The sequence below is a fragment of the Natator depressus genome, chromosome 7 (assembly GCF_965152275.1).
Source record: "Natator depressus isolate rNatDep1 chromosome 7, rNatDep2.hap1, whole genome shotgun sequence".
Lineage (NCBI taxonomy): Eukaryota > Metazoa > Chordata > Testudines > Cheloniidae > Natator > Natator depressus.
In genome coordinates, this window is record NC_134240.1 from 92688941 (window position 1) to 92705631 (window position 16691).

General features: G+C 44.8%; 1 protein-coding gene across 4 annotated transcripts in view; it reads right to left on the reverse strand.

The window, feature by feature from the left end:
• Nucleotides 1-3832: 3832 nt before the first annotated feature.
• Nucleotides 3833-16691, reverse strand: part of EXOC6 (exocyst complex component 6) — a 175810-nt gene continuing 162951 nt past the window's right edge. For all 4 annotated transcript variants that reach the window (XM_074959080.1, XM_074959079.1, XM_074959082.1 and 1 more), the window contains 2 exons: nt 6369-6481; nt 3833-5209 (listed from right to left, as the gene is read on the reverse strand). In XM_074959080.1, the coding sequence (XP_074815181.1) occupies nt 5077-5209; nt 6369-6481 (246 nt within the window). In that variant the 3' untranslated portion in view covers nt 3833-5076. The remainder of the gene's footprint in view (nt 5210-6368; nt 6482-16691) is intronic.

The window sequence follows — 16691 nt, forward strand, 5'->3', positions numbered from 1 at the left end:
CTTCGGCTCCCGGCCGCGGCTGCCGCAGCCGGATGCCCTGCGTCGCTTGTCCCCCGGCAAAGCACCTCTGCAGCGGGCTGGGAGAGCAGCGGACTAGGCTGTCGGGAGGGAAGGAACAAGACAGGCAAGCCCTCGATTTCACAGTGCCTGGAAAAGCCCCACGACAGCGCGCGTGGCTTGGGAGCCGTTCAGGGTTTGCAGAAAGGTGCCCACGCTCCGTCCCTGCCCCTCTCGGCTGCCGCCTGGGCTACGTGCCCTCGAGCGGGTGAGTGGCCGGTGACACCGGCCTCTTGGCACAGATGAGTGATTCCGAGTTAAAAAAAAGATCAGCCGCCGGGGTGCGATAGATTTGCTGCCCGGCGCTGCCCTCCAAGCGAACCGCACTTCAACGCACGACAGTTGGCGGGCTGACAGTTCCTTTTCTCCGAGCAAAGCCGGATCCGCTACTCCAACAGAGACCCTATATAGCAAGGGAGTCTCCTCTACGCTAACGTGTCCGCCTCACTTCACTCCCCCACGGGTCCCAGGTTTGCTAGAAACCAGAGCTTCGGGATGCTGAGAGCAGCAACCCAGGGCTCCGCTGGAGAAACTTCCCGGCTTAATAGGTGGTTGGTGGCGACTCCCCTAGCGTGGAGCAGCCAGCGTCCGGCTGACTTTCTCCCTTCATCCCCAAAGGGAGAGCTGGGCCTCTGCCAGAGCGGCACCAGCAAAGCGACATCTGCCAAAGCCCCTGCGGGGCGAAAGAGAAAGAGGCTGGGTACTCACGGCTTCCCATAACTTTTGTGGCGATCGCAAAGGCGAACGGTCCGCCGGCAAAGTCTGCAGCCCAGTCCCTCTGCCCCCTTCCTCTCGCCGTCTCTGTCCTTTTTAACTATTCTCGGCCTTTACCAGTTTTATATAGATATTGGGTGCCTACTCTCCGATCCACCTTCAGAGATGACGTCTTTGCTGCGTACTTAAAGAGCGTGACACGGTGCAATGATTGGAGCCCGTGAGAAGTGAGGGTATTGATTGAAAGAGGGTGGGGAGCTGAAGAGGGGAGAGAGCTGCTGTGACAGATCCCTGCAGCTGGAGGGCTGGGACCCAGGTCACCAGTGACCGCCAATGCATAGGGTCACTCACATTCTCATCCTCACCACAGCAAGCCTGCATAGCGCCCCAGCCTGTAAGCCCCTCGCCTTTCCCCCAGGCAGGGCCGGCTCTCGGTTTTTTGCCGCTCCAAGCTCCGAGAGGGCAACTGCCCAAGTAAAAAAAACAAGGGTGGCCGGAATGCCGCCCCTTGAAAAGTGCCGTCCCGTGCTTGGTTTGCGGGGGCCTAGAGCCGGCCCTGGCCCCCAGAGTCTACCACTGACTCCACCGAACCCCCCAGGATCCGTGTCATTCGTTGATGCTGATGCTGCTGGAGACGGGACAAAGGTCTCAGCCCGATCGACGTGAAGTGATCCGTTATTTTAATAGTGTTTCAGAGGGAACGCTGCTCTCCAGCTCTTCTTTCCTCTCTCCAGGGCTCTCCCTGAGCCCCGTCCCCCACACCCGCCCCTTTCTCGTTTGCAGTTCATTCAGGACCCCCGTGTGCAAAGCGGAAGGTGTTTTACTAGAAAGCAGCGCTGGCAAACGGATGTTTTGCGGCTTGCACACTTCGTTTCCCCACCCCAAGGGGCGCCTGACAGCCCCGCTCCCGCTCAGCCCGAGCAGGGCACGAACACGCGGGGAAGAAGCTGCAGACACACGGGGTTCTGCCAATGGATCGCTGAGAGCCGGGTCCCGGTGTATGTTGGCACAGGCCGGGGAAAGGGTTCCCAGTCGACTGCAGGTAGACAGCCGTCTGGGCTCCGGTCTCGCGGCTGACATTACCTGTAGCTTCCTATCTGACTCCCGGCTCAGCAAGTCATTCCAGGGCAGCTACACTGCCATGAAAGGAACACTAAGCTTGTCTAATGCCTTGTGCAGAAAACACCGTGCCGGGTAACTGTCTAAATCCGAACCAACACGTTCCCGCCCTAAAAGCTGCTGCAGGCATTTTAACGTTGGGCCGGGTATTACACACTCTCGTGCCATATTACGTACGTAGGAAGATCTCTCCCTGATGTCACTGAGAGTTTTGCCTGCGTGAGAAGTATGGGATCAGGCTAATCCGAGCCAGTTTCTCCGCTGAGTCCTTCTCAGGAGGGGTATTGCCGCAAAGCAGATCACTGAGCAGCGCGAAAGCTTGGGCTTTCCCGGAACTGTCTCCTCTGGAAAGCCTGGTTGGCTCGATGCGGGGCCGGCTCCTGCTCCCAGCCGAAGTCAACCGGAGTTGTCCTATTGGCGTCAATGGGAGCAAATGTCTCTGGGTTCTAGTTAGTCTTACCCTGCTGGTCCAAGGGAAAACTCTCCCTCCCTTGGTCAGGACAACAGCTTTACACAACCTATGCACAGCACATGGACTTCCCAAGGCACTGGCCTCTGGGAGCTGGATGCAGCCTTTTCTCGCAGTAGTCCTGCGCCCCATCTCCGCTTGCTAACAGAGCTCCAGTTGCATCCTTTGGCGCGGCGGCATACAGGAGACACCTGTTGTTTGTTTAGATGCCAAGGTTCAGTGGCGCTCCCTTCCCTGAAATCTAGAGGCCCCTCTGGAGAATTGTCTCCGCTTTCCTTTGCTCCAGGCCTGATTAATCCTGTTTGCTGGAGGTACAGCTAGCAAGTCCAGCTCACTCCATGTATTGCCCCTGTGACCCAGGAGTAAAGAGGCTATGGGTGGATAGCAGAGCCGTACTATATACGAGAAGAAGTTCTGCGGAAAAATGACGCCGGTCAGTCTAGGTCCGCAACTCCTACAGGGCAGGTTTGCATTTACAAAGGGGCCGAAAGAGCTACGGAAGCTCATGGGCCGGTGTCTAACGCATGCTACAGGAGGGCGCAACACAAACCCGTTCTGGGGGCTGTTTAAAGGGCAGTTCTGGTAGCCGGACATTTCTTAATTCGCACTCACACCCTCTATTTTCAAAGCAGTGCGCATCCCCCAGACAAACACGGCAGAGCCCGAGCTGGGTCAGCAACTCTCCACAGCCTGTTTAACTCTGGTTTCAAACGTCTGTATTCCCCTTTAATGTGAGACATTTGAATGATCCCGAAGGATAAAATCCCCCCGCTCTTCGCACCCCGCCTGCAAGCAAGTCCCCTGAGCCTCTCCCTTTCCTCGCGGGCATTTTCCGGGTGAAATTCCACTCACGCCCTTCACATGGATTTTTATAAGGGCTGAGCAGGTTCCTTCCGAGTTAATCATTTGCGGATCTGCTGGGGAAAGCTGCCCGTCTGTAGAGCCCCTCAGTCCAAGTGGGGAGCGCAGGGAGAGCGAGGGAGTCTCCGACCCGTGCTCGCTTCTCAAGGGGTACCTGGGCTCAAACCCCTTTCATGGCAGCCCCTCGCGCCTGGAGAGGACACAGAAAGGAAGGAAGGAAGACGCTGGAGAGGCTTCACGGCAACGCCGAAGCGACAGCGCACCGTTCCGCTTCCCAAAGCGAATCCCTTCGTGCTGCCCGGTCCTTTGGTCATTACTGCGCCATTCTTCCTTGGAAAACACCTAACAAGGAAGCTTAAGTCTAGTTGTAGGAGGAGAACTGACCCAACAGGACGAGAGCCTCTGGACTTCCCTCACTCTGCTGCTCAGATGGGAGCGAGATCTCTAGGCCATGCTGAGCCCGACTGGGAATTTCAGCTCCAGTTTCACACCAAGTGAAATCCCAAGGTCTAACAGAAATTCTTGCTGCTGCTTTGCTGAAGCTGTCCTGGGGCGGATACTCAGGCACCAAGCTTCCTGGGACACACAAACAAACAAACACGGATCTGGACAACGACACCGTATGGAGAGTTTGCTGAACATGTTTAATATTTCCATCACGGAGGTGAAGGCGGGTACACAGGAACCTTTCCAGTCTTAGCTTACAAAGGAAAAGGAGAGTAAATCATTGAACGATAGAAAACAGGGGAAATGAACTCTGCTGTACAGTCCGACATGAAATTTAAGTCTGAGATGCATTTTAATACATAAAATTCAAAAATAAGGGTAAGATTTATATTACTGTATTTAGACCGTCAATAACTTAAAAATACAGTGAAATGTACATTCTTTTTACATGTTCCATAGATGGTTTGGTTTGTATTTATTATACATTCTCGTTAGGTTTAAAATAGCCAGGATGCTACAGGGCAGAGATATTGGTCGTCGGGGGGAATTCTAATTATGGGCATGGCTCTATTTGTATAAACATACAGATCGACACACAGGGACTTGGCATGAGATCAGATATCGTAAATCTTTGATCCCTTACTTTAATCTGGAGGGGGGAAACAGGGGGCCGGGAATCAGCTACAAAAGTACAGTTATAAAGGTTACCCCTGAGGAACAGAAACCAAAGCACATTGCAGAGAATTCAAATGGTTATTTACATTCATGAACTCAAGATGAAACCACTTCTGAAGAACAAAGCTATACGCCCTAACACTGAATACAGATCAAGTCTGGTTTTCAGGTAGTTTTCAAGTGTACAAAAAAAATCAGAAGATTTTTTTCGTACCTCCAGACTACAAAATTTGGTATAGAAAATTATGTCCCAATCGCTTTTAAGGCTAATATACAATTAATAAAAAGCAACCAACCAGGCAACATCTGAAATGCAAGTATTTCAACGTTTAAAAATATTAAATTAGGATTTATTCGGAAAACGGCAATTAAAGGATTATAGCAAAACATTTCCCCAGTAATTTCTAACTGGAGCCAAAATCTGTATGTAAGGACTACCCACTTCTAAATAATGTATTTACAGTTCAGCTGTTTCATGTACAGTGTGAGTGACCTGCTTTTTATTTTACAGTACCATTTTCCACCATTTGTTTACAATATATAAAATAGTATTCAATTCATTAAAAATACATACAAAGTATTATTTACTGCTGTTTCCGTATATAAGCCACCTTGATCGCATTTTTCTTTTATTCAGCCAAACAAGAGTCCTGGTCACCATCCCTGCCTGCTATGTAGAAATGGTGGCCAAGAAATCGATCTCGGCACGATGGGATACAATCGATCGAACAGGTCTATGTGTGCTGGGACATACCGTTCACTAAACTTCGGAGTTGCTTTACTACGGTCTCTATTAGCTTCTGCTTGTCACGATCATTCTTCCTGAACTGAGCAAAAATATTGTTCTTTTTGCTAGTGTCTTTCATTCTGCAAGAAAAAAAGTAGATGACTTAGGCATGTTAGAAATGTCACTACAATGAGAGACAATCGGACTGGCTAAAACAAATTCAGCGCTACTTTTTCTCTTTTAGATGTGTTCACTTTGTGTTAACAAGAGTTAAAGGTTACAAAAATCGCTTTTGGCGTCTCTCTCACTCGGCTAGCTGTGTTTTTAAATTAAATCCCAGACATACAGACCCAGTCTTAACAAATACTACTTAAAAACGATTTAAAATTATTAAGGGAAACAGTACATAAACAGGAAACATAACACTAAAAATTACATTCGCAAATGAACAGAATTGAAGGCTGTTTAGATCCTTCTCCATCTGGTTCCATTTTTTAGTTAATTCTCAATGAAATGGTGTGAGAATGAACTAAACTACTGAAACTTGAAAATGAAATATAGTTGTGATTTAAAAACGCAATACAGGAAACTATCGTCTAAATAAAAAAACAATGGTATATGTATAACAAGATAGGGAAATACATACCCTCTATGTACTCTGCAAAACATACATTCATTGCGGGAAAAGGAAACAAAATCAGATAAAACATTTAAATCATAATATATTTATGATTCAGTTATACACAGGAGATTGACAAGTTGTTTTTAGCCAAAAGATATATATATGCTCCCCTTTCGGTCTGTTTCTCACATCTAATTAGCTACTGTAGATTTAAATATGAGAACGTGCAGAACACAGATTTAACACCGAGAGTTTTAAATGCTTTATTTTACAAAGTGGCAACTCGGTCAGTCCCATGATGTTACTATACTGAGCTAAAAGCACCGGACAACTTTGAATGAGACTGTGAGCTTTGAACACATTTTGGGACGCAACTATTGTTCAGTGGTGTTTTTGGTTTAATTTCCTAACCGCGATCCCTTACTTTCCCCTGTTCATGTTAACGTGATCAGTAACTTTATGGTACAGACTAATCTTAAAGGAAAGGAGAAAGGGCAGAAGCATTTAAGTTCTACTTGTCTTTAAAACCGAGGTAGCAAGAGCTGTTGGGAGAAGATCAGCAACAGGGACGCCGGCTGCTGGAATCACCCCGCATTCGGCTATTTCTCTTATTCACATTACCAGTAATATTTTCAAGAGAACCCCCCTCCCCCCAAGTGTTTGTGCTACATACTCACTTCTCCAGGAGGGTAAGGGCTGTGCTTGGATTTACTCGTAAGTACTTAGAAGTAGGTTGACCGTAATCAGCTAGGTAGGTTGACCAGTCCCACACCATAAAAAGGTCCAGAAGCTACATGAAGAAGATAAAGACAAGATGTAGATCCGCTGTTAAGATTCAGACCTATGTTTGTCTCTCTTCCCTTGGTGTAGAGGGGAGAATGATACGTTTTAATATCCCCGAAGTACGAGCGATTTCTCAGAAAAGTGGCGTCCTAGAATGGATTTTAAAACAGTCTTACATCCCCACCAGGAAACAATATGATCACTCCAGTGGTGTTTGCAAAGCGGTTCTCACAGCATTGGGACTTTACACGGAATCGTTCTCCACAAGTCACTTAACATTCTTCACCAGAAATAAATACTTAAAAGCGAAGGATTAGGCAGCAAACACCTTAATTGTTTAACCATCTCCCTGCTCTTCCTAACGCATTTTTCATTTCATTCCCGTGCTTGGGTCTACTTTATATTTTGATGGGCTGCTGCATGTAAACCAACCTAGCAGGAGAATGTTAATGTTTTAAGCTTCCCAGTTTGCTAGCCCACCAGAACATTTTACCTTTGAAAGAGAGTTCGCAACTCTACTTTTTTCCACAGTAATTTAAACCAGAGGTTCAGATAATCTTAATTAAGTGCATTAAACAACCCCCGCTGGATTCTCCATGGTGACTGATCCTCCCCGGGATTGGAAAAGGGCGGGTTCACTATTCTGCTTGTTAGCCTTGGGAGCTCTTTTAGTCCAAACAAATATAAAACAAATTGAAAAAAAACAGGCCCTGTGTTTGGTAGCATTTTAAAATCGTATTTGCTTTATAATCTCCCGTCAGAGCTGTTGTCAAATATAAAAGTAATCTTTTAAAAGCTAATGTGATATCTAAACTAAAGCAGCAACCCCTTTATCCAACTTTAAAACCATAATCCCCTCTAAACCAGTTAAAACCTACTTCCTATCCACGTTTTAATTGTTTCAAACAGCTAAATACTTTACTACCTTCAGTTCGGCTTCCTATTTCTGCACCTTGTCGTTTTAATTTACTTTGTAAGCGAGGAGCTGTTGCTGCTTTTTTGTTTTGTTTTGTTTTTGCTTCTTTAAACACCAGAGAGGGCAAAAGAGCATTTCCACTATTTAGCAGTGTGAGTCTCTCTGTGATTGCCTATTTGGCTGTAATGATGGGGAAATGGGAAAATCCTGCAGTAGTGCCCGCTACTCTGCGATGTTAAACGCAAAGTTCCCCTGGACTCCCCCAAAGCAAAGGAGGCACTGCCCCGTTTGGGGCAGTTACTACAAGCATGCCCCTGATTTTGCTAGCAATCACAGTCAATGGTTATTGCCCTGCTTGCGTAAGCTACAAATGGAGCAAACACTAATTTTCGATGCCCGCTAAACTTTTCCCCATCGCTACCTGAAGAGTCCCACTCGGAAACAAAAGAAAAAACCGCCCGGGAGGACGATTTTACAGGCCTCCTTGGCAAACCTCCCATTGACGTCAGTGGGAGTTTTGCCTGAGTAGAGACGCAGGCTCAGGAGCCCGCAAGCTGGCTTACTCAATACACACGAAGTATCTTCGCAAAGGCAGGGCAGGCACCCTATACTCTGCTCCAGAGAAAAAAGCATCTTAACAAACGGAGCGCGGCAAGCAGAGCGAACTGAAAACGCCCACTGAAGTGAAGGGGCCGCTGGACAGTACATAGTTAGATCTGCCCAGTGATGCATTCATCAGTGGGTAGCCATTGAACTTTCTGGTTACCGGGACACACCGATACCCTGCGGAAAGGACCAGCCTGGAGACGTGCGTCTGCTTTCACGTATGGCCCCAATCTTGCACTGCTAGTGTCTCAGTGGGAGCTTTGGGCGCCCCCATAAGACAGGGGCGAGCCCCTGCCATTTGAATTCTGCTGAGCGGTTTGGTCTCTGAAGACCATGGTTTCTCAACGGGCGGGCTGGGTCAGGCTGCCGTCTTTTCTAAGCAATCGTGTCCCCGCCTTTGCGAATGAACACCGACTAAAACCACGCGGAGCGGTTCACGCTTCTCCGGAGGCCAACGAGGCCGCTCAGGAACCAGCAGTTCCTGTTCCTTTGCTGAAGAAAGAGCTGCCGAAATTGCAGCGGCGGCTCTGCACGGCATTCTCTGCGCAGCAGAAAGGCGGTGCCACAGAACTGAGCTGCTCCTGCAAGCACACCCCAGTCCCACGTGAAAGGCCTCAAGGTTTGATTTACTCTATCGACTCTTTTATTCTTTTAAGTGGAACAGTAAAATGCCCCTAAGTCTACAATGCAAAACACAGAGGCTGAAGGAACGGGGCAGCTCCTCTGCCAGTTACTGACACGTGAAAAATCCATTCGTGAGTAGAACGCAATCCTCTCAAATTAAAGTGAAAACCAAGATTCAAACCATATCATGATAAACGTGAGTCCGTGCTTCCCTGACCCCCACACGTAACACACCATTCTTGGCTATTTCCCCCAGTAAAATGTCTCTCAAATGGCACTAGGCTTTGAGACGTCACCCCGCAGCTTCAAGACAAAGTTCATTTGTGGCAACATCCCACATACCTGCGGAACAATTATTAAGTACTGGTCCCAACAATGCCTTGACAAAAGTTCCCTGGCAGCAGGTATGCACAGGAAATTAAACACTTTCGAAAAGTCTCTGAAAAGAGGCTTATCAAGTAGAATCAACCACTGCAGCTTGTGTGCTATTTTAAAATACTGTATTCCCTTTCCCTCCCCCTCCCCCCAATGTTTTCTATTAGCCTAGTCCAGGGCTCACTAGTTCTAGGAAAGGGTCAGCGTATATGAATCCAATTTCCACCTTCCACATCTACAGCATCCACCAGTCCACTTAGGCTGCTTGTTTTAAGTCGTTCTGTTATCCAATCTTTCCTTGAGAATAATTTTGAGAAAAATTCCTGGTTTCAAGCTGGGGTCAGCTACACTGATGCAAAGCCAGGCTCTGCACCAGTTCAGCACACCATGGCTCAAATCCTCACTTAGGCAACGCCTCAAACCAACACCCTGAAAGTAGGTTTGGTTAATAATAAACAAACAATAACAACAAAAAAGTTTAAAATCTTTTCAGGACAACTACTGGGGAACAAACTCCCAATTCTCTTTTCTCATTCCACCCTTCTTTTACGGTCAGCTTTCCATCTATAGCAAAAAAGCACCCAATCACCGGTTTGGGAGTGTTACAGTATTAAAACATATCCCTCAAAAAGAAAAATAATCCACCATAAGCGATTTCTCATGCTATTTCCAGCAAGAAATACCTACCAATCAAAGTCAGATGACTGAAGTAAAGTAATGGGATAATTAAACTCCATCAGACTGTATTTTTGACATGATGTCGAGTTTTGAAAATCAAATAATGAAGGCGCAAGACTGTAGGAGAGGCAAGAAAATGCTGAATAGTACAATCTCTCACTCATTTGCTATACCTTAATTTAGCATACTCCAGACTAAAATTTCCTCTATAACTCTCTAAAAGACACCATCTGGGCTCCAATTCCCTCCAACAAAGGGCTTCCCCATCTATTTTGAGTGTAACATTATCCAAAAAAAGGACTGCTGTGACAATTCTGGCAGCTGTTTACTCAGAAATTCACTCCAGATCATTCAATCATATTTAAATTACCAGGTTTCCTTAAAATAACTAGGCTGGACAAGACAAAATCATGGTTATTTTCAGATTTTTCTAAAAGGTAGGCAGATGGGCTGTGGCCAAGCTGGTTTAAGGAGACTATGAAACTGTGGCAAGCCACTAGCAATATTATTATCTATTTGTATTATAAAAATGCCCAAAGCCCCCAGTCACTATCAGGGATCATTAGAGTGGGTTCTCTGCAAACACAGTAAAAGGCAGGCCCTGACCTGAAGAGTAATATGATACAAATTTAAATTCGGGAACCCAAGTCCTCTTTTAAAGTCTTGATATATTAATGAATTAATAACTAATACATTAATAACCATTATGCATTAAATACAAAAGGTGAACTAATGGCTTTTACATTTTAATTTTTTAAAAACTCTGTTAAATTTTATTATATTATATTCAGTTAAAATAAAAAACACATTACTTAAATTACTAATATCTACTCATTATGCTTGAATTCATATTATAATATTAACATTTGTTACACTTCCCCATAGATAGATGTATAATGGATTTGTGAGATCCACATAGTCAAACAAAATCTAACACTCATGGACATCATTGTGACATGTAATGCTCCCTGGAGAAGTTTGAGACAACGGTAAATATATTGGCTAGTTTAGGTAGCTCCCCACCAAGTGTGCTGACTATCTCATTTACGTGAAAGATGTGTAAAAAATTAAGGATACTATTTCATTTCCTATTGGTTACATATCTGGATATAGCTAAAGAAGGTGTTATTCCTGCTTAGGGTCAAATGACAATTTGAGCAAATACTCACTCAGTTTAGCTCAAAAGCTGATTATTTAAGGTGGCACTGTAACATTATTCTTTAGTCAAACAATGCATTCTTTTGGGGATCCTCCATCATAAACACAGAAGATGCAGGTCTTTTTGAAAGGCAGCGGAATATCTGTGCACATTGAACAACTCAGATTTTTGTGCAATGCATGGGAAGACACAGGTGCCTGTGATCCACATAGTCAGCACACTAGGTGGGGAGCTACCAAAACTAGCCAAAGGATGATGATGCGAAGAGGAGTGTGCGCTAAGCCCCAACCCTCTCATGGAGATACGTGCCTAAGTTCAGGTTGCAGGGAAGTGCCTACTTCTGCTTAGTGATCCATGAACAAGAACCTGCTGCCTGGAGTCAAGTGCTTACGCACCTATAGAGTTTCTTGTGGGACCAAATTAGGCATGTATCAGAGAGGTAGCCGTGTTAGTCTGGATCTGTAAAAGCGGCAAAGAATCCTGTGGCACATTGTAGACTAACAGACCTATTGGAGCAAAAGCTTTCGTGGGTGAATACCCACTTTGTTGGATGCATGTAGTGGAAATTTCCAGAGGCAGGTATAAATATGCAAGCAAGAAGCAGGCTAGGGATAATAAGGTTAGTTCAATCAGGGAGGATGAGGCCCTCTTCTAACAGTTGAGGTGTGAACACCAAGGGAGGAGAAACTGCTTTTGTAGTTGGCTAGCCATTCAGTCTTTGTTTAATCAAATTTGCAAATGAACTGAAGCTCAGCAATTTCTCTTTGAAGTCTGGTGCTAAAGAGTTTTTGCTGCAGGATGGCTTCTTTTAAATCTGCTATTGTGTGTCCAGGGAGGTTGAAGTGTTCTCCTACAGGTTTTTGTATATTGCCATTCCTAATATCTGATTTGTGTCCACTTATCCTTTTACGTAGGGACTTTCCAGTTTGGCCGATGTACATAGCAGAGGGGCATTGTTGGCACACGATGGCGTATATTACATTGGTGGATCTGCAGGTGAATGAACCGGTGATGGTGTGGCTGATCTGGTTAGGTCCTGTGATGGTGTCGCTGGTATAGATATGTGGGCAGAGTTGGCATCGAGGTTTGTTGCATGGATTGGTTCCTCAGTTAGAGTTACTATTGTATGGTGTGTCGTTGCTGGTGAGAATATGCTTCAGGTTGGCGGGCTGTCTGTGGGCGAGGACTGGCCTGCCTCCCAAAGCCTGTGAAAGTGAGGGATCGTTGCCCAGGATGGGTTGTAGATCACTGATGATGCGTTGGAGAGGTTTTACCTGAGGACTGTATGTGATGGCCAGTGGAGTTCTGTTGGTTTCTTTCTTGGGCTTGTCTTGCAGTAGGAGGCTTCTGGGTACATGTCTGGCTCTGTTGATCTGTTTCCTTATTTCCTCATGTGGGTATCATAGTTTTGAGAATGCTTGGTGAAGATCTTGTAGGTATGTCACACAAAACAGTCTCGACGGTGCCACTCCACCCTCCTCCAGTTTTGAATGGGACCTGATTCAGTAGGCATGCTCAGAGGCTGTTTACCAGATTAGGCCCCACACCTGAATTATGTGGCCGAACACCTGTCTTTCCCTGGTTTGTGAATTGCTCTAGGGCTTAGGCAGAAGACTGGTGTCTAGATGCCTAGAGGGGACAGCAATGTACATGCCTAGAGGCAGAAACCTAGGTGGCTAGGGAACCTGTACTCTGAAAACTTAGTGTTGAGTGAGTTTAAGTGCCTACAGTGAGACTTTTGTGGATTGCAGCAGAGCCAAAACTGGGAGTTACACACCTAAACCACATATTAAAGTGCCTAAATCTGGGGTTTAGGTACAGAAGTACCTTTGTGGATCTCACCCTAACTGCTTTGGAAAGTCAGATAGGGTGAGTTTCTGAAGTAGTCACATCCCAGAACCTTATGGGTTTGTTAGATTAGAACTAGGACTTTACCAATCTGCCTCAGAACAGAAGACAATCAGTGGAGTTATGAAGCACAGATTATGTTCAGACCAGCCTTTGATGCATGCTAGGCTTGCTGCTGCATGTTTATTTTTTACTTATTTTTATTGCAGTAGTGCCCAGAGGCCCTAATTTGTATTGGAGACCTACTGTGATGGATGCTGTAAAAGCATACAATAAAAGACAGTGTGTACACCGAAGAGTTTACAGTCCAAAGGGGGACAAGATGTCACAAGTGGATGGAGAACCAAGGAGAGTGGAAGGACAAAGATAATAACAATAGGAACAAATATTAACCAACAGTAGAGTCTGGAGGCTTTGCTTTCTTAATAAAATAAACAAACAAGATATATTAATAAAACACTATCTCACCTGCCTACCTTTATCACTAGGAAGTTTACCATGGGCACCACAGTAGAGGCGGTTCTTAAGAGACCAACTTCAGCCTTCTCTGAGTGGTTCTACTATAATCTAATCTGTGATCTAAAGCCCTTGGCCACTGATGAGGTTAGAGTGTTAAAGTTAAAAGTGTTTCCCCTTTCCTGCTACCATCATCTCAGTCTTTTCTAGACCCAACTTCTCTTGGTCTAGCTGCTGATTGCTTCCAGGCACTCATGTCTTAGTGATAGTGAAGGCCCTGTTGGAAGATTAGGGCCCTGTTAAGCAGGGATACTTGCTCGTATTCCTAAAAACAGGCTGTATACACAATATTTTTCCCACCCAAAGGTCTTACTTTCAATGTGGAGCAATGTACTACCTTCTTCAGTGCCTTAGGCACATCCTGTGCACTCCAAACCTGTTTCAAGGTACAGAGAGGAAACAACTGGGATGGTCCAGTGGTTAGGGTGCAAGTGTAGGATTTGGGAGGCATGGCTTCAAGTCCCTGCTCCAGCACTGACTTCCTCTGTGATCTTGGGCAAGTCACTTAGTCCCTCTTTATGAGGATAAATACATTACAGATTGTGAGGTGCTCAGAGAGCATGGTACTTATATGGGTGCCAGGTAAGTGCCTAAGATAGAAACTGGAGTATCAGCAAAGGGACTGTCAGGTGCTAGTACAGTTCCCCCACAGCCCCAACATGGTCAAATGGCTACACAGCAGCCAGACTCATCCTGCTAAGTTTATTGAGCTAAAGCAGCTGCTGCTACATTGTGGCAGAGAACCGTGAAAGACCTGCAATCAAATGACACATGCCATCCAATCATAACTCCCTCCTGCTTCTGTACACAGGTTCAGGGGCTCCAGTGTGACAATTATGCACTGCTGCTGGAGTAAATGGGACATAATGACAGAGGTTGCTGAAGGCTGGACTGCTGTTGTGTACAATTCTATACTTGTGCATTTTTCCCACTCACAGCTGCATGTATTGCTGTGACATACTGCTATATGTAATGGGCTTTGACAGCATGTACTGTACAGCGTGGGTGGGCAAGAGCTGCCTGGTGCGCTATTCTTTGGATCCATGTCCTGGCCATTCATGTCACCTGCATCTGATTTGGTGCTTGGCAAATGTACTGTCAATGCAGGCAATTTGCTAGGGAGGAGGGCTGGCAAGCAGCCAACACGCTAGCAGGGACAGATAGCTGATTCCAGGAGCATCAGAAGCAAGGGAAGTATCTTCATATCAATTCTTACCCAGCTCTTAAGTCTCCTCCAATCGTATGACGAGGTGTATATGGGGACTCTGCAGAGGTACCAGACATAGATTCTCGTACAACTTTTACTTCCTTGTGCAGGTTTTCCACTGTGCATGACAATCATGAATTCTCTTGCAAAAAAGCAGGGAATTTTTACATGGGAGATGGTCTGGAGCATAATCTATATTCTCATAGATGAAAACAGTAATAGCAATTTTATGAGTATTGCATTCTTCATGGTATTTTAACTCACTCTTTGAAACATGAAGCTGACAGTTATCCACTAGCCTATGCAGTCTTTCACGAAAGAGCATGGGAATTTATGTGATGAATTAACTACAGGAAGGTTCCCCTTTTATTAATAGAGTGGAAACATATTGAGAATCACACCTATACTGTTTTTTAAAAAACAGAAGAACGACAGGGTTAAAAAGATCTTTTGCTCAATTCATAAAAACACCTATATATAGATAAGATGTCATGAAAATCTGACATTTGCTTGCTTCTTCAACAGAAAAGCAAGATGAAAAAAACAAGACTTTTCCTACATTAGCTATTTTTTGTTCACCATAGGACACCTATTAAAATTATCTTTTTGTGTGTCAGAGATTAGGTGCATGCAAAACCACAATAAGAATAAAGATTCAACATGTGGTGAAGTTATGCAATAACCAAGATTCCTCACCAAGGTAGATGTAATGATAATACTCTTTTTGGATTTGGCTTAAGACATTGACATGAGTCATAATACAGCAGATGTAATATGTTAAATATGGTAAATTGCACTGAAATAAAGGAGGCTTGTAATCCTTGGGGATTTAAATCCTGTAATTAATATTAACACGGAACAGGACAAAATATATTGAGGGCAGGTCTAATCACAAAAAAGGCTAATTCTGCCAAAAATGGAAATCAACTAAAAATATAAATTGTTGATTGCCTACAGGTTTACGTGATCCCACCCAGTACTTTCTGAATTATGGGCCACAAGTCTATGGAGAATTTGCTGGTCACTGGTTTTGGCTTTCCTTGCTTCCAGCTGCCACAACACATTTAAGACAACTAAAATTACATTCACTATTTTCCTAATGCTACTTTTTCCACTAAAGTAGCTGCTGTAGTTGCTACAGGAACATTATGTGATTATGACTGGAAGAGCGGTGGTCTATCTAATGGAGAATCGACCACAGTGATAGGCATGGTAATAAGAGAAATAAATGCATGTAATTAGAGATGTCAGTAGGAAATGAAGTGTTATTTTTCCATCTGTTTATGAAGTACTAGCTAAATACAGTTAACAAATACTTAAAAAATATACAGTTCTATAAAGTCAGATTTCTAGTGTTGAACATTGACACACACTGGTTCTTGAGAAGTAACATCTGATTTCCTTTTTAAAGTATAATGGGAAATTTGTTCACATTAGCTGTAAATTTGTCTTCTCAATGATAACATGTATAGCAATCCTTCAAACTGGATGGGTCCTTCCCCTCTCCAGCTTGGAGGCAGTGCAGAGCTGTAACTGGCAGCTCCCCTCCACTCCCCATCACACACACACAAGGATCCACCTGTCTACCTCTTATCAGAACAGATTTAGCACAAGGCTGACAAATACTGTCATATATACAAAGATAACTATACTCATACTGTGACATGAGAAAGATTTTGCTGTAAACACTTATCCCAAGCTTTTCTCCTGTAACCTTGATGGAAAACAAGAGTGGGCCAAGACAGTGAGGCAAGCTACATCTGAGAAGAGAAATTTACAGATAAGCGGAACAAATATCCCTGTTAAGAGAAATATCAAGCTATTATCAAGCTAGAGCATATCTGTCAGCTCCTCACACTGTGACATAGATAACAAGGAATACAGAAAGGGGAGAGCACAGAAACAACTCCACATACAAGTGCGTGAGAAAGGAGGAGGAGCAAGGGGAAAGTTCCATGCACTCTCCAGATAGAGAAGCTAACGAAAAAATATTATAAAATGTCAGTAACGACTTTTGCCACTTCTTGGAGGATCTGCTTATGGAAAAGGTGAGTCTGAGGAGGAGACCTTCTGGGTCTAACTTTTAGTGAACATCAGGACTGATGATTTTCTCTGCTGAGGCATATGCTCTTCCTGCATACAAGGTAACCATTACCTGTGCTATGTTATCCTCTGGGGGTATCACGTTCCCAGGTTTATATACCCCTACTGGCAGTCTTTTGCTACTTTTCTGCCCCTGCATCTTGAATGATACCTATGAAAAGATGCTGTGATTTTCTGAGAGTCTT